This window comes from Dromiciops gliroides, chromosome 1 (genome assembly GCF_019393635.1).
Source record: "Dromiciops gliroides isolate mDroGli1 chromosome 1, mDroGli1.pri, whole genome shotgun sequence".
NCBI lineage: Eukaryota > Metazoa > Chordata > Mammalia > Microbiotheria > Microbiotheriidae > Dromiciops > Dromiciops gliroides.
In genome coordinates this window covers 345,621,779-345,649,454 of record NC_057861.1, presented here as the reverse complement: position 1 = coordinate 345,649,454, position 27,676 = coordinate 345,621,779, and the positions used below count along the sequence as shown (strand labels likewise).

General features: G+C 38.0%; 1 protein-coding gene across 1 annotated transcript in view; it reads right to left on the bottom strand.

Annotated features, from left to right (window-relative positions):
* Positions 1-27,676, bottom strand: part of ADAMTS16 (ADAM metallopeptidase with thrombospondin type 1 motif 16) — a 240,267-nt gene that overhangs the window by 16,104 nt on the left and 196,487 nt on the right. The window contains exons 19-21 of the mRNA XM_043976059.1: positions 5,148-5,349; positions 4,801-4,995; positions 2,208-2,432 (exon numbers count right to left, since the gene is read on the bottom strand). Coding sequence (XP_043831994.1) covers positions 2,208-2,432; positions 4,801-4,995; positions 5,148-5,349 — 622 coding nt within the window. The remainder of the gene's footprint in view (positions 1-2,207; positions 2,433-4,800; positions 4,996-5,147; positions 5,350-27,676) is intronic.

Here is a 27,676-nt window from a genome sequence, read left to right as displayed (position 1 = left end):
ATCTGTTTTCAGATACTATCAGTTCTTTCTCTGCAGAGTGAAATGTACTGTATACAAAATAACAGCAATAGTGGGGGATGATCTGCTGGGAAGCCAGTGCTTTATCAACTGTACCACCTGGCTGCCCCACAATTTTATTTATTTTTTTTTTGAGGGACAATGAGGGGTAAGTGACTTGCCTAGGGTTACACAGTTAGTAAGTGTCAAGGGTCTGAGGCCAGATTTGAACTCAGGTCCTCCTGAATCTAGGGCCAGTGCTTTATCCACTGGGCCACCGAGCTGCCCCAAAACTTCACATCCTATAGATATATTTAGAAAGTTATAACCTACACTATCAAAGAAGTGCTACTTCTAAATATTAGCAGATAAATTCTGTTTGATATCTTATCGGTATAGAAGGGTCTGAATATGGACTTTTTGAATGGAAAGTTGACTTCTCATGGGTCAAAGTATAAAATCTAGGTTGTCCTGGTTGGAAGTACATTTTGCATTCTGTCTTATGCATTTCTGTCTAATGGTTCAATAACTAAATGGTTTGAGATGAACACGCTTTAACTGAATTGATACCAAATGGATGGAAACTTCAATTTGAATTCAGTCAATAGCTGTACCAGTCTTCCATTTAATTTGAGTGCCAGTCTCCATTCATTATGGAGGGTGAGAAAGGGCCCTTGCACTTCTTCCCTTTATTGTTTTGCAGAAGTTTTTGGAGGATCTGGCTGTACAAAGGAACCATTTGATGGCTGTTCACTTAGCTCCTAAAAAATACCTCTTCACTTTCCAAGTTGCACAAATCTAGACCTGCATCATTCTATTGCCTAAAGTATACACATTTGCATGTAAATATTTTGATGGTTCATAGATTTTCATTAGAAAATTAGATCTTGTATACATTACCACCTTCCAAAGAACCTGTATTGTATATACCAGGGACCAGAGGGGAAAAAGACATGGATAGACAACTTAATTTTGCTGTCTTGAAAGGCTGATACAGTCAGTTATCTTTGGAATTGAGAACAAAGAATCAAAGAACTGAAAATTTCTGATTCTCTTTTTATCCTCAAAAGAGTCAGGGGTGACCTAGACTGATGGGAGATTCCTTGTTCCTATATGTTAGATGAGGAAACAGAAATTTCTACCATAATGGGGAAGGTGGGCATTTCTCCTTAAGGCCATACTTACTGAATTGTTTTAGGTTTTTTGGGGAGAGAATCAGAAGGATGTTACAAGATGAAAGTACTTAAGAGTGATTGGCTCACGAAAGGACCCAAATGCAGTCACTGCTATGTGTAGTCAGATAAGATAGTCAAAAAAATAAGGGCACTACATTTTGTCCAGAATTAAAAACCAAATACTGCTTGTGCAGTGAATCTTCCTCTCCATGTCTTACCCTTTCTATATCTTCTTTCTTCTTCACCCAGAGAAATGGAAGGCAAAGAAATATGGGTTGTAGAAAAATGCAGAGGTAGCAAAAGGGAAATCAATGAAAGGGAAAAGAAAAGGAATGAAGAGAAATGAAGAAAAATGAAGATGAAGAAGGAGAGAACAAGATATGAGGGATATAATCAGGGCTATACCATGTGCTCCTATATAAAAGACATACTAAAATGTCCAACAATGAGACAAAGACCATAAATGAACATTTTGTTGTTATTTTGCATATTTGTTTAAGGGGAAAAATAGAATTGGGGAAAGAGGGAGCAGACAGGTGGGGGAGAAAATGATATGGACAAAAGACGAACCTCACCGATTTTACCAGCCAAAAGCTGACTCTACTTAAATGCATGTAAACAATTCACATGATATCTCGTATATATTTGGACTTGTGCAACTCCCTAGTTAATATACCATGAACTTTAATCCACCTGTTCATTTTGGAGTTGTTATTTCTCTTCATACTTATTCTATGGGCAATTCTGCCCTGCTCTAACCCATAGAATTAAATCTTTCTAGATGTGATGAGTGGTGATAATTCTGAGCAAAAGACACAAACATGTTCTTAATGGCTCTGTAACAACTGGATATCATCCCCTAAAAGACACATATACACAAACTTCTATACCCTTGAGAGAAATGTAATAAAGTAGTTTAATAGGACATTGGGGACTGAAACTCTAAGGAAACATCACTGTTTAAACTTCACCACCAAACAGTAGGGCCATAAATTTTGCTTACTAAGCCTCTAAAAATTCAAAACTGTCAAGTACCTGAGACCAGGGAGAAGAATACCAAGTGCCCCTCGCATGCCTCACTGCAGAGTACACTGGTTGCTTGGGACATGAAAACAGGGCGCATTCTCTTTCCAAGTCCAGGTTTGGCTTTGGCAAATGTAAGCATTTCTTTGAAGCCAGCTCTCTGTATTTTCCAGAAACATATTTTTCTGCACATTTTAACAACCTTTTCTGTATTCCTCTTTCACAAGTTACAGAGCACTAAAAGAAAAAATAAGGGATTAAAATAATTCCACTGAAGCAACAGTTTTAGAACAAAGGTTAACCTGGAGGTTAAAATTGTCAACAGTTTTAAGATAAATATAACAAAACTTAGTAGATCCTAGATTTAATTGTTTTAACTAAGAGCGCATACTGACTTTCAGTACCAGGCGATACTTGTTGGCAGAACAGAGCAGCATAGGCATAACCCTCTGAAACACAGGACTCAATGAGCATGCAAAGTGACATTGTGACTGATGGCACTGTGTAACCCATCCAAGACTCATTGAATTCCTGTGTTTTCTGAACCTTTGCTTGGTTACCTGGTTATATATGTCCCTGGCTGTTTCTTTGTTTGGCACTTGGCATCCCTGTTTCTTCTCCTGAGTGGTTATGGATGATCTCCTGCTTAAATAATACAGCTTCTGCTTGGTGAGCACTTCCTCTATGCTCCTTTCTCAGCAGTTTTTTCCCCCCACTACAATGACTATGGGTTGAGTTTGCTGCCAAGACTAGGCCTCACAATATTCTTTATCCCACCTTACCATGAGGCCATTAAGGCCAACTGGGCTGGGCCAACTGTGATGGAGATCATCGGCATAGTACAGAAGCTAAAGAGTGGACGCAGGAGAAGAGAAGAAAGGAATAATGCCTGGGAGTGAGACCAAATGGCATCTCCCCAGTAGATGCTCTCACGTTGTACTGGAACTTATTTAAGTCTTCATTGAAAGAGAAAACACAGGGCCAACTGGCATATCCCAGTGTTGGATGCAAAAGTTCATGAGCACTGTCAGGCTTCACAAAGGGACTGTTGTCCTAGAAAGCCAATTGTATATGCTCCTGAAAGCAAAGCACTTAGGTATATTATACTTCCCCAAAAGTAGAGAGTGAACAGTTTCTATTCCATGAGGTCACATGAACAACCTGAACCTGACTTCCAGATAAAACCAGAAACATTTTTTTATATTATTTATTTATTTTGCCAGGTAATGAGGGTTAAGTGACTTGCCCAGGGTCACACAGCTAGTAAGTGTCAAGTGTCTGAGGCTGGATTTGAACTCAGGTCCTCCTGAATCCAGGGTCGGTGCTTTATCCACTGCGCCACCTAGCTGCCCCCAGAAACATTTTAAAAGGGGTGTGTGAGGGGGCAGCTAGCTTTTGTTAAGCTCTATGTATCTACTTAATGGTGACTGTGCCCAAGACCTGAGTTTTATGTCCACATGGACATAAGTGCTGCATGTGGATTATAGTATTACTGTCAGGAATATCATAATAAAGGCCATGAAATCAATTGAATCATTTCAGATATCAAAATATTTTTCCTCCTTCTTATCTTAGAAGTAGGTATACCAAAGTTGTAGAAGATACAAAATACTCTTCAGTCCTATTTTTTACGTGAGGGGTGTCAACCTCAAATAGAAACAGATCCCTGCTACTGTATGTTGATTTAGACAGTCACAGATTCATATCAACTACATTGTATTGTATCTTTTATTTATTTTGTTAATCATTTTCCATATACATTTTAATCTAGTGTAGGCCACAGTCAGGAGTTTTACAGGTACTTGCATACCTTGAACAGAGAGTTTGATACCTCTGTATCACAGTTTATCTTCTGCTATCACTGTGATTTCTCCTAAACATCTTTCTGATCAAAGGGACTTATGAACAACAATGAGAGATGGTGTTTAAATTTTTCCTTTAAAAGATATAATTGATTCTAAAGCAAATTGAGAATCCTGTTTTGCATATAATCCTAATAACTGGTTATCCCAAAATTATTCATTTGAATGTCCCTGGTAGAGTCATTTTTTCATGGTTTAAAAATCTTCTATTTCTCAAATTTAAAAGTAGCCTCTAATGCCCATTTTAGACAAGATGCACCAAGAGCCTGGTGCCTGATACAAACTTTAGATAAGCATCTTCAATAAATGTAATGTGTCAACCCAAAGGAGATACTCAATTGAATTCAATCAGGTACTAGTCAACTAGTCAGAGTAATCTATTCATTGGTTTTTTTTTTTTTGTATTTTGAAGATGATGCTCCCATGGACATCACTATTCACGTAAGTATGATTTTTCTTTTAAATAAGAGGCAGTGTATTATAGTGAAAAGGACACTGGCGTTGGAACCAAGGGATCTGGATTCCTTTGGGGACATTGATACTACAACCACATACAAGTCACTTAAACTCTCTGTGACCAGTATACTTCAAAGGGTAGTTTTCAGAAAATGTTCACTGTTGGACCTGAGTCCCTTCTGAAAAAGATAACCAGTGTCTTTGAAAAGAATTAACTGGTTTAGCACCTTCTTTCACTGCTACTGGAGTGACATTCTAGCGATTTATTGGAATAGAGACATACCTACCTCTGACCAGGCAGACACAAGCCATTGTAGTTTCTTGTGCTTATGGCAGCGTTTAAGCAAACAGGCTTCTTGAGTTTGGGGTTTTATTTCTGTGAAACAGACAGCATCAGGCAGAATCTGAGCCCGGGCAGACGGGTTAGTGCTTTTACAGGTCACAGATCTCTTTTTCCATCCTTTCCCACATGTTCTTGAACACTAAAGAAGAGCAGTGAGTAAATGACAAAAAAGAAAATCCAGCAAAGGGCTCTTTAGGAGAAAGGCTCTAAATGGCATCAGTAAAAGCAAGGGATTGGAAACATGTACCAACCTCATTTCTCTGCTCCCTGCTTGCAATCTGAATAACTTACCTCTGACCAGGGCCCTGCACTCCAGGCTGGTGGGCAGCTCTGAGTATTGCAGATCTGTCTGCTGGGAGGGATTGGCTGAGAGCAAAGAGTGGCAGAGACAACCTCTGATTTAGAGTGAATCTGCTGCATGCACTGAACCAGCCTAGATTGTTCTCCGATGCCACAGGTCAGGCTGCAGGTGCTCCAGTTTCCCACTGACCAGCTAGGAGAAAAAAGTCATCAAGATTTGTGAATATCTATCCATCTTCCATGCCAGAAAGAAGGTAATTATACTTACTATTTCTATTTTTAATAGATTTATCATTATTAGTATTAATTTCTTACAATAATAATACTAGGGAAAATCATAATATTTTTTCACACTGAAGAATTAATATTTTTCAGGTAGGTGGTACAGTGGATTGAGTGCTAGACCTAGATTTGGGATGACCTGAGTTCAAATCCAGCTTCAATCACTTATTAGCTGTGTGACCCTGGGAAACTCACTTAACCTATGCCTGCCTCAGCTTCCTCATCTGTAAAATCTGATGATGATGATGATGATAGCATCTACCCTATTGGGTTGTTATGAGGAGAACATAAAATAAAGGAGAAAGGGAATAAACATTTATCTAGCACCCACCATGGGCCAAGCACATTTTTACAAATATTATTTCATTTGAACTTCACAACAATTCTGTGAAGTAGATACTACTACTATCCTCATTTTACAGTTGAGGAAACTGAGGCAAGTAGAAGCTAAGGGACTTGCCCAGGGTCACATAGCTAGTAAATGTCTAAGGTTATATTTGAAATCAGATCTTCTTCACCTGAGGTCCCGTACTTTATCTACTGTGCCACCAGCTGCCTCTAAATTTAAAGATGATATTTGTAAAGTGCTTTGCAAACTTTAAAGTGCTATATAAATGCAAGCTGCTATAATTATCATTGTCATCATAATAATCACCATCATCATCTCCATATTCTATTTATTTTTTTATTTTTTTTGGGGGGGGCAATGAAGGTTAAGTGACTTGCCCAGGGTTACACGGCTAGTAAGTGTCAAGTGTCTGAGTCTGGATTTGAACTCAGGTCCTCCTGAATCCAGGGCCAGTGCTCTATCCACTGTGCCACCTAGCTGCCCTATTTATTTTTTTTTTGTGGGGCAATGAAGATTAAGTGACTTGCCCAAGGTCAGACAGCTAGTAAGTATCAAGTGTGTGAGGCCAGATTTGAACTCAGGTCCTCCTGAATCCAGGGTCGGTGCTTTATCCACTACACCACCTGGCTGTCCCCATCATCTCTATATTCTGACCTACTGACTTACTTCCCTTTTGAATTCTTCTCTCCATTTTCCTCAACTCTTCTTATCCTCCAATATGTAGAACTACCTTGTATGCAGCAGAATATTTTTCAAATTTAAAGACAGGTGTTATGCATTTTTGATGTGAATGATAAACATTTTTCACTGTTTTAATTCATCTTTGTTTATGAAAACCCTAAATATTATATACTAGGTAAATTTATTCCATGATTCCATTTCCACTATGCTTTCAATGAAATCATATAGCCCAATGTCACCAAAGCCCATCTTTTTTTTTTTTTATATCAATGTCCTCCTTGTTATTCTATGTGATCCTGAATCAGGGTCTACCATTGACCTCAGAAAAATCAAAAGAATAAATAATCGAAAGTACAAGGAAAAGGCATATGGTAGGTGAAAGCAGGTCACTGAATTCACCTATAGAAATATCACCAGAGACATATAGAACTAGGAAAGGAGATTGGTTGGACATAAAGAGAGAGTACAAGATAAGAGATGGACAACACAAAATGCAATGTTATTCATGATGTATTAAAAGACAAAGAGCAGGACCTCTAGCATATTAGGTAGGTAATCCATGGAGAATTTCTGGAAGGACATTGGCAAGAATTAAAAGGATGAAAAGATCTGACTGAGTTATGATGTGCATTGGAGGTATGAGTACTCGTACTTATGAAATCATGACTGATCAAGGTATCAATGTGTTTTCCAATTCAAGAAATTGAGGCAAAGGTAGAACAACTTATTAAAAGTCATATTATACTAGCTCAAATGAACTCCTGTTGAATGGGGACTGAGGTCTGTATGAAAGGTTAGTCTGAATAGCAAGACAAACAAAATGAAAAAAAAAAAGGATTTGTGTTCTAAATTCTCCAAGTTATGTGAAAGTCCTGGAGTAAAATGCAGGAAAACAGGCTCTATGGTTTTCCTATATGTGAAAAAGAAGTAACAATACATGCCTTAGTCCACCTCTGTCTGTGGCAGGTCTAAAATATTATGTATTAAGTGTGTTTCCTAAACAGATATCATTGTATTTGTGAGAAATTACAGAAAATCTGTAATGTCAGCTTGTGTACCCAGAATAGTAAAACAACTGTCCAATTTTAAGTATGGAAAGGTTTCAGCTTTCCAGTACAGGCAGGGCCAATCTATTAAGAAAAAATTAAAAACATTCTCAATCAATCTATCCTTATTATGAAATCCAGTCTAGCATGTGTTGCTTGGCTTTTTCTTCCATTGATAATCCCTCTCCATTCTCTGTCTTTGTTATCCCTGTTTGCAGATATGGTGGTTTCTACATTCTCCTCCTTTCTTATATTTGTTCTCCCTTTCCCAAAGCCTTATAAATTATAATTGGTGTGTCCACACAGGGGTTACAACAGACATCTTGGCTGCTTCAAGACTTTTCACACCATCTTGTTAAGTCCTTCTGTCTCCACCGTCTTAAGCCATTCCAACTGTGTTGATCCGGTCTTTCCCCTCCCCTCTTGACTGCACATCATTAAGAAACCCTTCTCTTGAACAAAGCTCATTCATACTGTATCTGGAAACCCAAAGAGTCTGTTCTGTGTCATGGGCAGAGCTGTGGGGGAAAAGTCTTGATTTCAGCTCATGAAACAGTCAAAGTCAACACAAGAGCCTGCCCTTTGCCATCTTAGGTTTCTGTAACTCCTTGATCTTCAGGAGTAATATCCCAAAACTAGATGCATACAGTAGCACGCTGTCATATTGTTTGGCTCTAGTATAGTTTTGCTTTTTTCTAAGTCTCCAACTCTCCAATTTGGACAAAATAAAGGGTTGGTAAAGTGTCAAGTCAAAGTCATGGTTCCAATTTCAGACATTAAAAGATTGAGCCATACATAGTACTTTCCATCAGCTCAGTCACTTCAGACATATGCTTTTGTCTCCCAGGAGTGCCTGGAGAAATGCTAGGGTTTTATGGTCTTCAATTGCCAGGCTAGATAGTATTTTCTGGCATCATTTCTTTCATTTTTATGCCCCATTTGCCACCATTCACCAACTGTTTCTCAAGAAAGCTACAAGCCATTTAAAAAATTCATTTTATGTCAATAACATTTTGGTTCCAGATTTGGGATACTTCCTTTCAAGACGCAAACTTCTGACATGGGTAATTGATTTAAGTAAAGTGTCTTGACATAAAGCTGCCACACAAGCAGACATATTATGTTTGGGCTAGAATCCAAACTCTGAGATAATGTTAACATTAGATGACACCTTAAGCATTAGACAAAAGGTTAATCCTGTAAAGAAGCAATACAGAGAATTTGCTCAAAAAGTGTTAAATACTTCCTCAAAGTGATAATAACTACTATTTAAAGATAACAATGTTTTAAAATTTTGTCTAACTTTTGAAAATTTAAGATCAATTAAGTCTGTGTCATACCATTATACCATTTCTACCCCCCCACACCAAAAAAAGAAAATTACTGCAAGGAAGGACTAATCAATGAATAAGCACATGATTAAGCTAAGCCTTTATTTCTAAATTATCATGCTATACATTTTTTTTTGTCTTTGGTGCCTCAAAGGCATAGAATAATGCTTATCTTGATACCTTGATTAACTGTAATACAGACCTCAGTATAAGGCAGGGTCCATCTTGGAAACTGTCCAAGGGATTTAGTATTAGAATTACAGAAGGACCTCATTATAACATTATTTTCCCTAATAACACATTTTTTTCAGTTCAGAGCCTGGAAAAGATTAAACTAAGGTTCCAGCATACACATAATTTTTACTGTGCTGACATTTATTTTTCTTCCTCTAAAATCCTCCTCTGTTCCCACATCAGGGCATGAAGGTGCCCCTGGGTTTACCAAGGCTATGCCAGTAGATGCAAAGACCTGGCAGGTCCTACTGTGCTGCAAAGGCTTCAAGTAAATACCTGGAGATGGATTGAGTGTGTCTTTGAAGGACCAGCCCTGCCAGATTCAGAGTGGCGCTCTGAAAATTGGAACACTAGTTAATGTGTGTTTGCCACAGCAGCTCTTACAAAAGTAAGACTGTATTTTTTTCTCTGCACCTTTTCAGGAAGTTTGTAAGCCTCTCTTATATTCTCATTTCACATTAAGAAATTTTTGATGATCTCTGCAATATAAATTGTCCCTGGGAAACATTCTCATAAGTCTAATCCTTCAACTGGCTGACAAATGGTTATCTGCATGATTCCTGAGCATTAGCTCAGATGAGGAACTAGACTCACTTTCTTATCATTTCTTTTAAAAATGACTTCTCATTATGCAGTGAGTTCTTAAAACTGCCAGTTAGGAAATCTAACTTTTGGGTAGAGAAAGTTTAAGAGAAAATAAGGGGGAGACCCATATATTTAACATGTATAATCTCTTAGGGATTAATATCATTTCAATTCAATAAACACATACTAATCACCTGCCTTGAGTGATGAACTGTGCTAGGCAGTGAGGGCACACATACACAGGTACCAACAAAATCATCCCTGTTTTCAAGAAGTTTACATTGTCTTTAGCCCCTACCATATGTATTCGGATGAATAAATAAATACAAGGTCAGTTGAAAAGAGAGCACCAAAAACTATGCTTGGGCTGGGTGAGCAAAAGAGGTGGTGTTTGGTCAGGGAAGCTAGGAATTGAAAGAGGGGGAGAGGCAAATGGAAGGCAATCAGGCTTGGAGGATAGTCTGCACAAATGCATGGAACTACACATGCTGCTGCTGGCCCATACCATCCTATCCTTTATAATACCACTAGGGAAGAAGCACTTAAACATGTGCCAATTGGGGAATCTACCTGTCTGTAATGAAACTTGAGAAATCCATTTGAAGAGTAAATGTGGATGTAACCCATGTGCTCATAGTATCTGAGGGATGGGTGCATCAATACCTTGGCCCTGAAGAGCTCAGAACAAGGAATGGTAAGGATGAAAAATACAGATTGGATTTGACAAGATGTCAACAAACCAGCCAGGTAAACTCAGCTTGCAAAGGCTGGCAGTAGGAGACCTAAGGAGGGAGAATGTCACTTCTGTGGGAGGGTATTACACAGAGAGAAATCCTGTTCCCTTTGACTTTGGCCAAAAGGCTGGGAAGTGATGGAGAAGAGTTCTTAGGGAAAGAGAACCCATTGGGCAGTCATACAGGGGTGGGAGGTGGGGTGAAAAAGGGAGGGGAAAAGAACAACCTCTGTTGCTCTACAGACAGTCATGACAGGTGGCAGCTGAGGAAAGAAACTGGTATGGAAACTAATGGTAGGAAGCCCAAAGTGAGCTCACTTGACTTGGAAGCACAACAATCCACAAGAAACAAAATTGTAAGAGTCAGAAAGAGTTTTGACTTTTGGAGTCAATCGTGACTGGGTGGTCGGGGGTGGGGGTCTATAGAGATTCGGAACTAGAGTCAGAGAAACTTGGGTTCAAAGACTTGGCCTCAGACACTTACTAGCTGTGTGGCCCTGGGTAAGTAATTTAACCTGTCTGCCTTTTTTTCTTCATCAATAAAATGGAGATAATAGTACCCTCCTCCCAGGGTTATTTTGAGGGTAAAATGAGATAATATTTGTAAAACACTTCTCAAACCTTAAAGCACTAAATAAATGTAAGCTATTGTTACTGTAGACTTAGGGAATCACAGTAAACCATTACATTTTCTTATCTTTCCTTCCTTCCTTCTTTCCTATTATTTGTATAAAGAAGTTGCTTCTTGATGCTTGAGAAGGTGCGTTAAATTGCCCAGCATAGATTTCCCAGAATTCTGCATGGGTGTTCTGAACCAGGAAACAGAAAAAATGATGATATAGTAAAAAGTACAAAGGATTAGGAATGAAGGGTCATGCGTTCACATCTTGGCTTTGAAATCCATATGACTTTGGGCTTGTCACTAACCTCTCAGGCCTCAGTTTATTTATCTGTAAAAGAAGAGGAATGGTCTAGATTGGTGGTGTCAAACTCGAACAGGAGCCATTAAACCATGTATAAAGATCCCTGTGAGCATAACACTGACTTAGAAAACCACATATTTATATTATCAATGTTTTATTGCATATTCATTTTGTCAAATATTTTCAAATCATACCTGGTTTGGGCTGCTCTTGGGAGTGTTGTGGGCCAAATGTGGCCCATGGGCCTCTTGTTTGAAACCTCTGGTCTAGATGATTTCTATAATTTCTCATAGCTCAAAACCTTGTATTTATGAAGAGGTAGCACGGAAACTTTGTGTCCTATTGGAGGTTGCATAGGTTACAATTTGAATGTGAGGCAGCATAGGGTAACAACATGGAGACAGTCAGACTCATGGAATGTTAGAGCAGGAGGGGTCCTCTGAGGTCACTTAGTACAACCCTTACTCAACACCATAAAGCCTTTCTACAACAAATATTCCTGACATGTAGTGATCAAACCAATGCTTGAACCCAGAATTTAGGAGGGGGCACTCTGGTGTTGTGATCCCAGCTGTTATTCATTCTGTAGTTCACTTTCCTTCTCTATTAAATTGGGGTTTTACTCTTTATCCATCTCCCAGAACTAGTCATCAGGATTAAATGGGATTTATTAAGTGGCTATGTTTTGGCATTCTGTCAAACCAGTTAAAGTGGTGAGGGTCCCATCTTCAAACAGCAGACAGACTTTAACATTAAGTAAACATGTAAGCGAATACTATGTACAGCCCCTAAGCTATATAGACTGCCATCTTTGTACATGCTTGATTGGAAAAAAAATTCAGTGTCTTAATATTCTCAATGTCCAAGCCCTCCAAAGACTAGAGCTAAATGTTGAAGGAAATGGAGGACAACCTGCCCAGAACTCAGCAGTCACATTTTCCTCTGTAGTCTATTTGGACAGATGTTCTGATCGCTGACTGGACAAGCCGAGATGGGGCTGTCTGCTGGAACACTTCCTCATCCAGCCTCACTGCCTGAAGGTGGGCCCCCAGGCCTTTTCATCTCAGCATGGAGAGCTCATTACTGACAACTGGTTGGCAAAGAAGCAGGGGCCTAACATTTGGAAAGGAGGAAACCTGGATTGGGAATACAGCCCCTTGATGAGGGAACCAAAAACTATGTCCACTGGCACATCAGGACTTAAAACTTTACAATTCCTGCATTTCTTCTGTGCCTGAAAAGTTAGGCTCGTGAAACTAAAGTTGATATTTGTAATGAGCTAAATAAATCCAGGCACTGAATTGTTTTAATCTTCAAAGATAGAATTTCTTTGCTGAATCATGCAAAGCTACACTGCTACATATCAAGAACTGAACAGGACTAAGGTGCTGTGGGTGTTAATTTTACAAACTCTGAGAAGTCAAAAGCATGTTCAATTTTCACTCTTGTGGGCCAAGATACTATTTTTAATGGATTTGCCTGTCTGGATATCCTGTCATCAGATCTTATCTTTAAAAGGATTAGCAAGATCTATCATCCTTATATTTACAGTCTGATGGATGGGGAAAATGAAATCATGTGAGACATGCTTATAGAAAGTGACCTCATTGTTCTTAAGATCAGTCTTATTAGTCCCCTGTCTCACTTTAAACCCTTCATGGGGGGGGGCGGGGAAGATTTCTCAGCAGAAAATTGAGGGTATCTTTCTTCTATTAACTTAAATGAAAACAACATCAGCTTGTAAAAAATAAAAATCATTATATCCTAAAAGGACTCTGAGGTCTGGCACTCTTTGAGGTACCATTGTTTCTTGTACAACATGTATATTTAAGAAGAGTGGGTCTGTGATGAAGGTGCCAGGTTTACCACCCCACCCTACCAATACCAGTACTCTGAAACACATGGGCACACAAGTCTAAGGGAGATTTATTTATTTATTTATTTGTGGGGTAATGAGGGTTAAGTGACTTGCCCAGGGTCACACAGCTAGTAAGTGTCAAGTGTCTGAGGCTGGATTTGAACTCAGGTCCTCCTGAATCCAGGGTCAATGCTTTATCTACTGCACCACCTAGCTGCCCCTAAGGGAGATCCTTAATCTGGCTTTTAATTGATTGCCTTTTTCTGTATAACCCGGTATCCAGTCCCTTGTCTTCTGGTGGGGTGGTGGTAGAAACCTTCATACAGAAATATATAGATTTTGAGAATTCATTGCTTTGGGTTAAATGTCTTGGGAAAGTGATGAAGTCAGTCTGCTTCCTCACGTGCAAAGGTACCAAGTGCATATATGAAGATAGAAGATATTGTTAATGGCTTAATGGCTAGAGTATTGGACCTGGAGTTAGGAAGACTTGAATTCAGATTTGACCTCAGACACTTACTAGCTGTGTGACCCTGCAAAAGTCACTTTACTGCTGTTAGCCTCAGTTTCCTCAATTGTAAAATGGGCAAAATAATAGTCCCCACCTTCCAGGGTTGTTGTGAGCATCAACTGAGATATTTGTAAAGCACTTAGCACAATACTGGCACTTAGTAGGTTCTTAATAAATGCTTGTTCTCTTCCCCCAAGGGCTGTCATGAAGATCAAATGAAATCATGTGTAAATTGCTTTGCAAACTTTAAAGTACTATATAAGTCAGCTATTATTTATTATTATTGTTATTATCATTAAAATTTACAGTGATATATTGAAAAAATCCAGCCTTTTTAACCATCCCAATTTGAGGGCTGATCAGTTGTAAAATCTCACAAAACCAGACCCTGTAATGCAATTTATGCACAAATCTAATTTAAATTAAAAACTTTGTTGTTTTTAATCCCTCTATGATGATTCTTTAGAGGCAGTGGTGTAGTAGAAAGGACATTAGATATGGAGCTAAAAAGACTTTTTGTTTCAGTGCCTGGCCTGCCAACTCTCTGACCTTGGGCAAGTTACAACCTCTCTGAACCTCAAATTCTTCATCTGTAAATTGTAGATATTTGTCTTATATGCCACCCAGGTTGTTGGGAGAGAAAAGCTTTCTAAATCCTAAGACTTATATTAGCATACCTGACCGTGATAATAGGTAATGTTTGGTGTTCAAGGCTTGCAAAGTACTTTAATATATTATCTCATTTTGTAAATATTTTATGTACACTTTTTAATCTATGTATTATCTCCCCCACTAGCATATAAGTTCCTGAGGGCAGGAACTCTTTCCCTTATACACGTACATCCAGGTGCTTAGCATAGAGACTGATCCATGCCAGGTACTTGGTAAATACTTGTTAAGGGATAAAGATGAAGTGTGCTGTAGTGAATAAAATCTATGTTGGACTTGGAAAACCCAGCTTTGAATTTTACATTAGATGTTAGCTGTAATATTCTGGATAAGTCACATATTTTTCTGGCCTTTAGCTTTCTCATCTATAAAATGAAGAAGGGGGTCTCAGTGACATATACCACCCCCTTTCAGCACTAAATCTATGATCTTAAGATTTATTGGCTAAGAGCTGAGATGCTAATAAAAGAATGTGATTCCTTTGCCCCCAATTGCGGGGTAAAATAACTTTTCATGTACTTACGTTCTCATATTCTACCAGAGTTGGGCCAAACCAGCCAGACAGAAATGAGAGGTTATCAAAGTGAATCTATCTATCTTCCCTCCTCCCTCACTCCCTTCCTTCTTTCCTCTCCATTTATTTGTTTTTAAGAGCATGTCTTAGAAGGTTTGTTACTCTTCTTATTTTGGGAGAGTGGAGGAAGGGGTTGCTTTATTTAAACTTTTAGAATACTTTTTACATTTTTCTACTTTGAGAAGTGGCCTAGACAAATTGAGCAAATTCCCATCATCAAGGCTGAATTTTTAGACCATGGAGTCAGTACTACAAGAGATGACTTCAGAAACCATCTAGTTCCTCATTTTCCAGATGAGGAAACTGAGGTCAAGGGAGGCTGAATGACTTTTCCAAGGTTACACAGGTATTAAGGATTAGGGCTAGGATTTGAACCCAGATCCACTGACTCCAGGGCTAGTTTTCTGTCCTCAGTACCACACTTTTCCATTCAACTCATTTTGTTAAATGAGCATTTGTTAAGGACTACTGTGTTCTACAAAGACAAAAACAATACAGTCCCTGACTTTAAGGATCTTACATTTTATTGAGGTTAGGGGTGAGGAGAAGTGACAAGATGTACACGGATACAAAGTATATACAACATAAAAATAATTTACTGCAGAGGGGAGAGGGGTATACCAACCCTTAACATCTTCATTCACAATCTAGAACTCTAATTTTACATATCAGGAAACTAGAGTAAGAATGGACTTCAAAAGCCATATGTCCCAACCAATGTCTGAGCAAGGATCCTTCTACAACATCACTCACAAGGAGTCATCAGGCTTTTGCCTGAGGTCCTCCAGGAGAGGGTATAGTCAGTCCATTGTACTTTTGGATTGCTTTAATTATTATTAAGTTTTTACACCATGCCTAAATTTTCTGTCTTACAATTTTCTAGTTCTGTCATCTGAGGCCAAGTATAACAGGTCAATTTCATCCTCTAAGGAAGGGAGAGAAATTACAACTTGTCTAGGGGCATCCCAGAACTAAGACCTGCCCCACTGTTTTGTACATCCTCATTTTCTTTTCTCTATGCTACTCTGCATTTGCAACATATTTGTTCAAGTAATGACTATAGGTAGTTTCTGTCTTCTGTGAAGATGTTTCTTAAGTACAAAGTTATCTGAAGAAAATATTCTGAGTTTCTTTACATGTATCTCTTGCCATTAACAATAAACAGAAAACTATCTTGGGTAGACTGAAAATATTTCAAAACAAATCGACTAATTGACTAATTTACAGGGACCAGATCTTATCACTAAACTCAAAAATAATTATTAAGTATCAAATGAGATAATTGTTAAAAGCACTTATTGCGTGGATAGAGCACCGGCCTTGGAGTCAGGAGTACCTGAGTTCAAATCCGGCCTCAGACACTTAACACTTACTAGCTGTGTGACCCTGGGCAAGTCACTTAACCCCAATTGCCTCACTAAAAAAAAAAAAAAATTAAAAAAAAAGCACTTATTGCAGTGCCTGGAACAAAGTAGGTACAAAAATGTTTATTCCCTTACCTTCCCTATCCTTCCCTTCTCATCATTAGCAACCTCTCCTCATAATGTTCTCATCTCCAGGGTTTCCAGTTGGTTTTTACACAAATCTTCCCTATATACATACCCAGTGATGGATTTTATTGCTGAAGCCTTACCCAATAACATTATGCCCACCGAAAACTAAGCATTCTACCCCTACATTCAATATTCTCTCAAGTTCCTTTCCAATTGAAGACTTTGTTCCTAAAATCAACCCTCATCTAAATTTCATTCGGTCAGCCATTATCTATAATTTGTTTGTGCTTCTGGTCAACTCTTTTTCCAGACCTCCTCTTATATGCAATAGTTTAGGGAGTCTATTAATTCTTCTCGTAAAGAAATATTTCTACTTAGTCCAGTTGTGCTAAGTCTAACCAAGCCAAATAGCATTAATTATGTAGTAATTGTGCCAAAATTTAATCCCCAATTCTGCAAAATGGATTACTTTATCTTCTCTGACACCATAGTATGATAAAGAAGAAAATATCTTGGACATAACTTTTCCATAAAACAATACAGTTAAAAACAAACTATGCAGGGTGCTTTATGTGCTGTACATGATGTACCCCAAATTTTAGTATATAAAAATTAATGAAGTAATCAAATATGTTTTGTCTGTGTATGTATATATGTTTATGTCTATCTATAAAGTAATAGTGTTGTTTCATGTTCATATGTGTATGTATATGTATATACATATATATGTTAAAAAGTATAAGTATTCCTTATTCACATGGTCACCCTCTGAACCAAGCAATATTCAATATAGTTTCCTCCCACTACCTGCTTATAATGTAAGATAGCCATTGCAAGATCATCATACGATAAAACAATAAAGTAATTAGAAGAGTATTACATGTCTCTGTAAGAGAGTTCAGAGATCATCCAGTCCAACTGTTTCATTTTCTAGATGAGAATTCCACAGTGCTTAAATGCCAACATCACCCTACTAGTAAGTGACAGAAGTGAGATTCCAGCTGAGGTCTCACAAGTGTACATGTAGGTATACTACCTAGCTTGTGTTTTAATGCTACAAGATAAACATAATTATCATTCCTTCACTTTGCATATTTCTTCCTTATATAACTGGTAAGATAGATTTTTTTCCCTTTCCCAATCATCACCTGCCTTATGTAGATATAAATATTACTAACATATTTAAATAATCAACTTGTTTTACCACAACTTAACTGGACTTGTAATTGAGATTTAATCAGGTAGAATAAAGAGTAGCCAAGCACCATTTGCTACAAAATCCTATTATTGGGCCATTCAAAGCTATTCTATAATATCACTTAATGCTAAACTCTTTTTTTAGGAATGAATAAAATAAATGTAGGAGAATCAGATGATCATAAGGAGGAAACATTATTCTAGATAAAAAAATAACTCCCTTTTTCCCCATGTGATTATGGTTAGTGGAAGACATACTCAAATATTGTTTAGTTTTTTTTTAATCAGAGATAATAATGCTAATTTCTAAAATACTAGCATGTTTTATAATAATAATTATTAAAATTTACATAGTGATTTAGGTTTGCAAAGCAAATTACATATATCTCATAATGCTCATTTTAAAGATGAGGAAACTGAGGCAGAGAAAGTTTAAGTGATTTGTCTAGTGTCTGAGAAGGAATTAAAAAATACATCTACCTGACTCAAAGTCAACTGTTCTTAGACAAGAGGAGGTTAATAGTAAAAAAAAAAAGTGAAACAGGAATGGGAGAATAATATCTTCTCTATTGCTGCTAATGCTAAGTGTGAGAGTTTTTCAAGTTCATTCTATTTAACCTTAATGCTGTGATGTTGGGAGGAGAGCCTATTCCACATTCAGCACAGAATAGCAACAGCAACAAAAAGGAGAAAGGACAGATGATTCAGGCTGACTTCAAGGCTCAAGATGGCAGGAATTACCAAGAGACACTGCAAAATTTTCTCTTGCTTTAACCTAGCTGATATAAGCTAAATCCAGGAAGATCCAAACAATGGAGGAAAGACAGTGGACTACAGTTTCAAATACTATCTCTGATCATTGGCTGAGAATAATAGCACTTTAATGGAGCAGTTAGGTGGCACAGTGGATAAAGTACTGATCTTGGATTTAGGAGGACCTGAGTTCATATCTGGCCTCAGACACTTGAAACTTACTAGCCGTGTGACCCTGGGCAAGTCACTTAACCCTCATTGCCCTGCAAAAAACAAAAACAAAAACTAATAGCACTTTAAGGTCTGCAAAATTCTTTCTATATGTTATCTCACTGATCCTCACCACGATACTGTGATAGAGGTGCTATTATTATCCCCACATTACAGATGACGAAACTAAGGCAGAGAGAGTTAGAGTGACTTGTCATGGGTTCCAATGCCAAGTGAGCATCTGAATCCAGATTTGAACTCTGATCTTGCTGACTCTTAAGTTAGAGTCTCGGAGGGAATCTGCCTTTTTAGGGAAAGGAACCAGCACTTGGGGAAGGGACACTGACTCATCAATGTTAATAGAGGCTGTAGCTAAGAGGATCATAAATATAATATTTGTAAAGATGCTTCAGCAAATACACTAGGGGAGGCAGTTCTAAGAAATTTGGGTAGTTTCACAGTTGTGCAAATTTAATAGAACAACCAATTGCTCAGAAACAACAAGGGAAAAGAAATCGCAGAAACCATGGTTTCTTGTTCTTTTCTTGCTTTGTAAGTCAAATATTTTAACTACATCTGATCAATGCCAGTTGAAATGACTAAGAACCACTGGACTCAATTACCTCAGCACATTGACATAAATATTAGATACTGAATAGGCTTTTTAATATGTTCGTTCGGACAATTCCTGACTTTCGTCTTCAGTTAAGAAAGGGGACTGCCAAAATGATCAGCTCATTCAGCAGCTTTAAACTTTTTAGTTAAATATGTCAGCTGGTTGCTGGTGTGTTTTTGTGGCTTGCTATTGAACTTCTATGTGATGTCTTCTCACACTGCCCTTATTTAGAGATGGTATTGTGATACTATGTCAAATTTTATCAAGAGAGGCCCACATTGATTAAGGGACTTACCCAGTATCACAAAGGCATTGATGGTGGAACCAGAGTTCAAATACTAAACGCATTGCTCTTTTTGCATCATTATGCTGACTCATTTACATGCCCCTGAGTGATTTGGTGATTCAAATCCTACTTTTTTTTTATGATTTGGGGAAATTTTCTATCCTGAAATGAACTCAGTTGTCTTATTTGAGGATAGGATGATCAAATTTCTTGCACAGTCCCTGGCATTTACTGAGTGTGTAATAAATAATTTATATTCAGAAGAATAATAATTCTACTGAGAGACAGCATGGCTTACTGGATATGGAGCTGGTGTTGGAGTTAGGAAGACCTGGCTTCAAGCCCTGCCTTTAACATATATTTACTTGTGTGATTCTGGGCAAGTCATTCACCCTCTTGATCCTCATCTTGATCCATCAGAGTTACAGAGAAGTTGTCAATGTCTGTCAATGTCAATTTCCTGTCTCAGGGTTCCATATTCCAATAAAATCATAAGTTCAGTTAAAAAAGAACCCAAACCCAAACCAAATATATCATTGTTGGCATTCTGAAAGCAAGACTTTTACATATATCCTAAATATATTGTAAGGAAGAATTATAGAAGAGTTCTTTAGTCCAGAGCTTCTCAAAACTTTTCCACTCATGACCCCTTTTTGCCCAAGACATTTTTATGGGACCCCAGGCATATAGGTATATAAAATAGGTATATATAACCTTTACTATTTTTAGAAAATATTTATTTATTTATGTATTTAGAATTTTGAGTTCCAAATTCTATCCCTCTCATTCCCTCCCTCCTACCCTCCCTCCTCCTTGAGGCAGCAAGCAATCAGATATAGGTTATACATATGCAATTATGTAAAACATTACCATATTAGCCATTTTATACAAAAAGCTTCAAGTAAAAAAAAAAGAAAACACAAAACATGCTTCAGTCTGTGCTCAATCAACATCAGTTCTTTCTCTGGAGGTGGATAGTATGTTTCATCATTAGTCCTTTGGGATTGTCTTGGATCATTGTATTGCTGAGAGTAGTTAAGTCATTCACAATTGCTCATAGAACAATAATGCTGTCACTGTGTACAGTGTTATCATGGTTCTGCTCATTTCACTATACATCAGTTTATATGGGTCTTTCCAGGTTTTTCTGAAATCATCCTGCTTGTCATTTCTTATAGCACAATTATATTCCATTACAATCATATACCACAACTTGTTTAGTCATTCCAAAATTGATGGGAATTCCTTTGATTTCCAATACTTAGCTACCACAAAGAGTTGCTAAAAATATTTTTTGTCCAATTTTTTTCTTTTCTCTTTTTCACAATTATTATAGTTAACTGTTTCCCTCTAACCTATTCCTTTCCCCATGATATCTATATTCTTTCACCCTATCCCTCCTCAAAAGGGATTTGCTTCTGATTGCCTCTTCCCCCAATCTGCCCTCCCTTCTTTCACTCCTCCCCCTTTATCTCCTTCCCCTCCTACTTTCCTGCAGGGTTAGATAGATTACTCCACCCAATTGAGTGTGTATGTTAATCCCTCCTTGAGCCAACTCTGATGAGATTAAGGTCTTTGAGCCAATTCTCATTAGTGTAAATCTCATCCACTGTCCTGTTCCTCCCCCATTTCTCCCCCAACTCCATAAGCCCTTTCCTATTTCTTTAATGTTGGATTTCACCTCATTCTACCTCTCCCCTTCCCCCTTCCCCAGTGCAATCCTCTCACCCCTCAATTATAGCCTAAAGATATCATCATGGGGCAGCTAGGTGACACAGTAGACAAACCAGCTACCCTGGACCCATGAAGACCCAAACCTAAATGCAGCCCCAGAACCAAGCCACTCATCTACAGCTCAACCTGGGCATGTTACCCAACTGTGACCATTCCTCACACAAAAAAAGATAAACAATAATTAAATGCTTTACAGATATCATCCCTTAATGGATTCCCACCTTTGCTCTCTGTCTAAATTTATTTCTATCATCCCTAATATCGAGAAATTTCTTATGAGTTAGAGGTATCATCTTCCCATATAGGAATGTAAGCACTTTAAACTTTTAACATCCTTCTTAATTTATTTTTCCTTTTTACCTTTTTATGCTTCTCTAGGATCTTTTATTTGAAAGTCAAATTTTCTATTCCGTTCAGGTCTTTTCATCACAAATACCTGAAAGTCCTCTTTTTCATATAAGTTCCATATTTTCCCCTGGAAGATTATATTCAGTTTTGGTGGTGAGGTGATTTTTGGTTGTAATTACAATTCCTTTGCTCTCTGGAATATCATATTCCATGCCCTCTGATCCTTTAATGTGGAAGCTACTAGATCTTGTGCTATCATGACTGTGGCTTCACAGTACTTGAATTGTTTCTTTCTGGCTGCTTGTGATACTTTCTCCTTCATCTGGGATCCCTGGACTTTGGCTATAATATTCCTGAAAGTTTTCATTTTGGGATCTCCTTCAGGAGGTGAAAGGTGGATTCTTTCAATTTCTATTTCACCTTCTGTTTCTAGAATACCAGGGCAATTTTCCCTGACAATTTACTGGAAGATGATGTCTAAGCTCCTTCCTTGATCATGGTTTTCAGGTAGTCCAATAATTTTCAAATTATCTCTCCTGGATCTATTTCCCAAGTCTGCTGTTTTTCCAAGGAGATATTTCACATTGCCCTCTATCATTTTATTCATTTGGATTTACTTTATTGTGTCTTGGTTTCTCATAAAATCATTTTCCTCCTCCTAATTTTTAAGCAATGATTTTCTTCAGAGAGCTTTTGTACCTCCTTTTCATTTGACCAATTTGGCTTTTCAAGCTATTTGCTTTTTTCATGACCCTCCTTCATCACTCTCATTTCTCTTTCCAGTTTTTCCTCTACCTCTTTTACTTTTCCCTCTACGTCTCCTACTTTCTCTTCAAAGTCCCTTTTGAGCGTTTCTATGGCCTGAGATCAATTCATTTTTTCTTAGAAGCTTTGGATGTAGGAGCCCTGCTGTTACTATCCTCTTCTGAGTGTGCACCTTGATCTTCTTTGCCACTAAAGATACTTTCTATGGTCCACATATTTCTCTATCTGCTCATCTTGCCCATCTTTTACTTGACTTTTAACTCCTTCTTAAAGTGGGGCCCTGTTTCCAGGATGTACTGTCCCAAGCTTCAGGGGGTCTAAGATGATACAATTTAAGGAAGGGCAGGTTCTTCATTCACCTGGCCTGTTCTCTGGTTCATAGATAACCCCAGGCCAACTTGGTAATTAACTAGACAGCAAATCTTTGTGTGCTGTGGTTGTTAACTCATGATGAGCCTTCACCCCTCCCCCACCTGGGCCAGGTGAATCACCCAAGTTCCACCTCAGTGCTAGCAGAGACTGCTATAATCTCCCCCTGGCCAACCACACAGCCCTCTGACCAGACCATGAGCTTAGTTCCAGAGGACACTGGTGCTGCAGCTGATTCAGAGGCTTTAGGGGTCTTTTTCCATAACATTTACTATTGATAAATTTTTTATGACCCCCACATTCAGTTATGCAACCCCATATGGGATTGCAACCCACAGTTTCAAAAGCTTTGCTTTAGTTACCTCTTTGGGCTTACAGTGTGGTTGTCTACAACCTTTGAAAACACCTTCTCATAGATGTGTGAGCACATCTGCTGGTACCTTGTTAAGAAAACAAAAGGGCAGCTTAAGTGATTGGTTGGCTTGGAAGTTTGGAGTACCCAATTTCTTCAAAGGAGTCATACTTACCCCTTTGTGATGCCTTATAAAAGGAGTAGTCACTTAGGACCCAAGGTTTCTTTTCACCTTCTATCAGCCTCTCCTTCTGACAGACAAGAACTCAGGAGACTATTAGTTTCTCTAGCTAGAAGACTAAATTCTGGGATTATAATATCTAAGAAATCTCTCTTCTCTTTCTAGAAGGCTGAATTCTTGAATTCTCCAACTTGGGAGTTCCTCCAGAGGAAAAACTCTCTGGAATTTCCACTGAAAGGACTTTACATTGTCCAGGTCATGTGAGTAACCACATCTTGCCCCTACAAAGCAGGCAAACAAGAGCTTGTGAAAGAAATCTTGACCTTCAAGGCTTGTATCACCTGTTGCCATCTCTTCGCAAGGAAAATCAACTCTATGGTCTCTAGTTTCTGACATACTTGGAAAGGGAAGATGAAAGGCAAAAGCTATCCAGGGGCTCCGATGTCAGGTTACATTGGGGAACACATGCATTTCCCTTGGCTTCTGCTCCAATGTAGGAGCTAATAAATTTGTTCATATGTAACTATGCACATACACATACACAGATTGACATATGTAGGCATTTGTGAAATAAATAAAAGATAAAAATTAGATAAATATGGGATAGTGAGGAAGATAGGACAGTAGCAATTGGGTGGCAATACCAGGAAAATCTGCACATTGAAAGTGTTGCTTGAGGGGCAGCTAGGTAGCACAGTGGATAGAGCAACAGCCCTGGAGTCAGGAGGACCTGAGTTCAAATCCGGCCTCAGACACTTAACATTTACTAGCTGTGTGACCCTAGGCAAGTCACTTAACCCCAATTGCCTCACCAAAAAAAAGGAAGTGTTGCTTGGGCCACAACTTGAAGGAAGAGAGGGGTTCCCCAAGGCAGTAGTGAGGATGGAGTGTCTTTCCAATATGGGGTATGGCCAGTGCAAAAGCATGGAGACAGGAAATCTACTACATATGTGAGGAAAAGAGAGAAAGCCAGTATGACTAGATTGTACCATGTAAGAGGAGGAGCAATATATAATGCATCTAGAAAGAAAGATTGGGGCAAAGTTGTAAAGTTCTTTAAAAGGTAAATAGGGGAGTTTGTATTTGATTGTAGAGGCAATCGGGAACCCTGAAATTCACTGAATAGGGGAATGACAAGGTCAAATATTGAACTAAGGAAAATCATTTTGGCAGCAATGTAGAGGATATAATGGAGTGGGAAGAGATAAGGCAGGGAGATCTATTAGGAGACTATTGCCATAATCTAGGTGAGAGGTGATGAAGTCCTGAATTAGAGTGGTAGATTTTGAGTAGAGAGAAAGGGCTGTATGAGAGAGTTGATGTAGAGGCAAAATTAGCAAAATGGGGAGGGGGGAGGACCAGTGAGGGGCAGTGAGAAATCAAAGGTAATGGTGAAATGATGAACCTGAGGAAATGGAAGAATTGTGGTGCCTTTGGTGAAGATAGGGAAGTTTGAAAAATAAATGGGACTTGGGGAAATGATAATGAGTTCTGTTTTGGATATATTGATTTGAGATGTTTTCAGAACATCCTATTTGAAATGTTTATGGACACTTGTGAGTCCTTTGCATCTTATATATTGTCTGTGGGGTGAAGTAAAGGGTATACTTTACCCAACAAAGTTACCTTGAGTGTATGTATGGATTCTGGGGACCACGTTACCTCTATCTGTGAAACCTAGAAACTACCTATATACAAGTTATATTCAGAGATTTCCCTCTGGTTTGAGGCCTACATTACAAATGAAAGAGATTGACATTTTGTTCCTCTTCCTCAACTCTGATACCCTGAACCAGGAATTAAAATGTTATAAAATATTTTCAGACAATGCCATTGTTTCCTTTTCAATTAAGAATGAGGAATGCTAAGAGAGTCTTCTCATTCTCTCATTCAATGGTTTAAAACTACTTAAATGTTTTGGTTGAATGTATCAACTCGGATTTATAGCTAAATGACAACTTATAGTTTATTTTGTCAGCTTCCTCATTAGTCCCCTTCTCCCTCATTTTAAAGGAGACCCAGAAAGATAAATACCTTGTTAAAGGTCACACTACCAAGAAGTAGCACAGTCAAGAATTGCCCACGTAAACTGACTTTCAAATCAGTGCTGTTCCCTCTATTCCCCTCTGCCCCTCTATGCTATGCCACCCCAAGAAAGCCAAATCTAAAAACCAGTTTATCTGCACTAAACAGTGTTCACCTTGGAAAAACTATTTTTACTGCATGGACATTGACCTTATGGTTTTTTTTAAGGAAAAAAATGGTAGATTCGTCACTATCAAGAAAAATGATGTCTTGTCAATTCAAGACACTGCAATAATGCAGAGAAACTGCTGGAGTGCTGATAGGCACTCATCGATTTACTTTTAAATTCCTTTCAAGGACACTGTCACTTATCTTGTAGCATACAGGCAATGAACCAATTCTACCCATTGGTTATAGGGCTGAGAATATCCAGGAAGCAATATCTTTAAAACTGTCATATCACTTTACCATAAAAGAGGTGTCTCTGAGTTTCATGCTCATTTTGAAGTAGAGCAGAAACAGAGCATGGGAGGAGAAAAAATGAAGATAAACTGCCCCATTGTGGGATATGTTGACAGTAAGAAAAACCACATGTTAAAGCTTGTAGTTTCAGTGAAACATACAGATTGCAAACCTTAAGAGACAAAGTGAGATACAGGAGTGATGCAACTGTAAATTGTAGTGTATTTATTTTTGGAAAAGAGAGCTCAAGAAAATGAGGAGCATCTTACCTAATAAAAACCTTAACTTAGATTAAAAATGCATGGCTGACTTCTATAAAACAAAGAAAAACTTAATTGCTTTTCTTGTTACATTATATTGGTTAATACAGTTGGAACTAAGGATTGTGGAAAGTCCCAAGAGAAATGTTAAGTAGGTAGAGGCATTTTTTGGGGTGCACATTGACTAACCTAGTTGGAGAGTTCATTTAATGATAATTAGCTGATAATGGTGTGGTAGATTTTCTTACAAGTATGACTGCTGAGTTCTCCCTATTCATAAAACGGTACATATGTATGTGTATTCACCAGTATGTGTGTTTCTCTACATACATATGTGCTCATTTAAATGCCAATACTAGAAATAAATGAGACTATTTTCATTCCATTGCTGATTGGTAACCCAATTGATACTGTTCATAAGCTACTTAAATGATTTCGGATGGAGTTGAAGTCTAGCTACAGTCTTAAGGCCAGGTTGTTTCCAAAACCTTCTCCATTAGTCATTATGCAAGTTCACCTCTTCTAACAGCTGAAATATCTTTTTTCCTGCCTCTCAAGAGAGCCAATTATGGACAGCCATGGGAAAACTCAAGTGTGCAACATGAATTTTAAAATTCTCAAGTTGACCTATGCTCACTTCTCTTTCTTTTAAAATGAATGACCTACCCGTTGATAATGCTGCAAAGTTAAATTCATTCCCTAGAGACTAACATGTAAGAGAAATCACAGGTGATCCTGCAGAAAATGATTGCCTCTCTCAAACACTCACTGGATCTTTGTTTTTGAGGACTGAATGTGGAATTTCACATTTTCATAGTAGTTTAGTATTCCCGGTAGTCTCTTCTTCCTTTTATTACACGGGCTTGAGTATAATGGCACAGCTCCTACTATGTTCTCTGACTTGTCCCACATCTTTGGAATTATGGTCATAGGTAAATAATCCTAGAGATGATCTTTTCCTGACCAGTGAGTCATTTTTCTAAGAATGCTTCCCAGTTGTCTGTGTCCAGCACATCTGAACTTTTATAGCTCTGGTAACAAAGACTAAAGTTCCTGACATCAGCTAATTTCAATAGGCACAGAGTGGTAGGGTGGTTGGGAGGAAGTAGAATGGGGAGGAAAATGATAGGTGTTAGAATAATTAACATACAATTTTGTATAATATATATGTATACCTATACATATAATACATTTTGCATGCATGTTGTATATGTATATATATACACATATATCTATATCTATATCTATATCTATATCTATATCTATATCTATATCTATATCTATATCTATATCTATATCTATATCTATATCTATATCTATATCTATATCTATATCATCTATATGCAGTGTTAATACTACCACCAGTAATTCCCAGTGTGCTTTGAGATGCAAATGACAAAGGAATTTTTAATCAGTAACCAGTATTTTAAATAAGTCAGAATCAAAAGTACACTGTTATTGTTGACAATGTCAATATTCTGACCAATATCCTGACCAATAGCCAATATCCTGACTTGAGTGTTTATCAGATTCATTGCTGAAAGGGCAAGGAAGGGAAGCCAAGTGGTAATTGTATAACAAATTACCTTTGGAAGGGCAAGCTGGGTTTCCCTTTTAGATAACAAAACTGCTGAAATTAAAATATAAATAGTAGTCTCTTAGGTAAAAATTAATGAGGATTATGCACATTGTC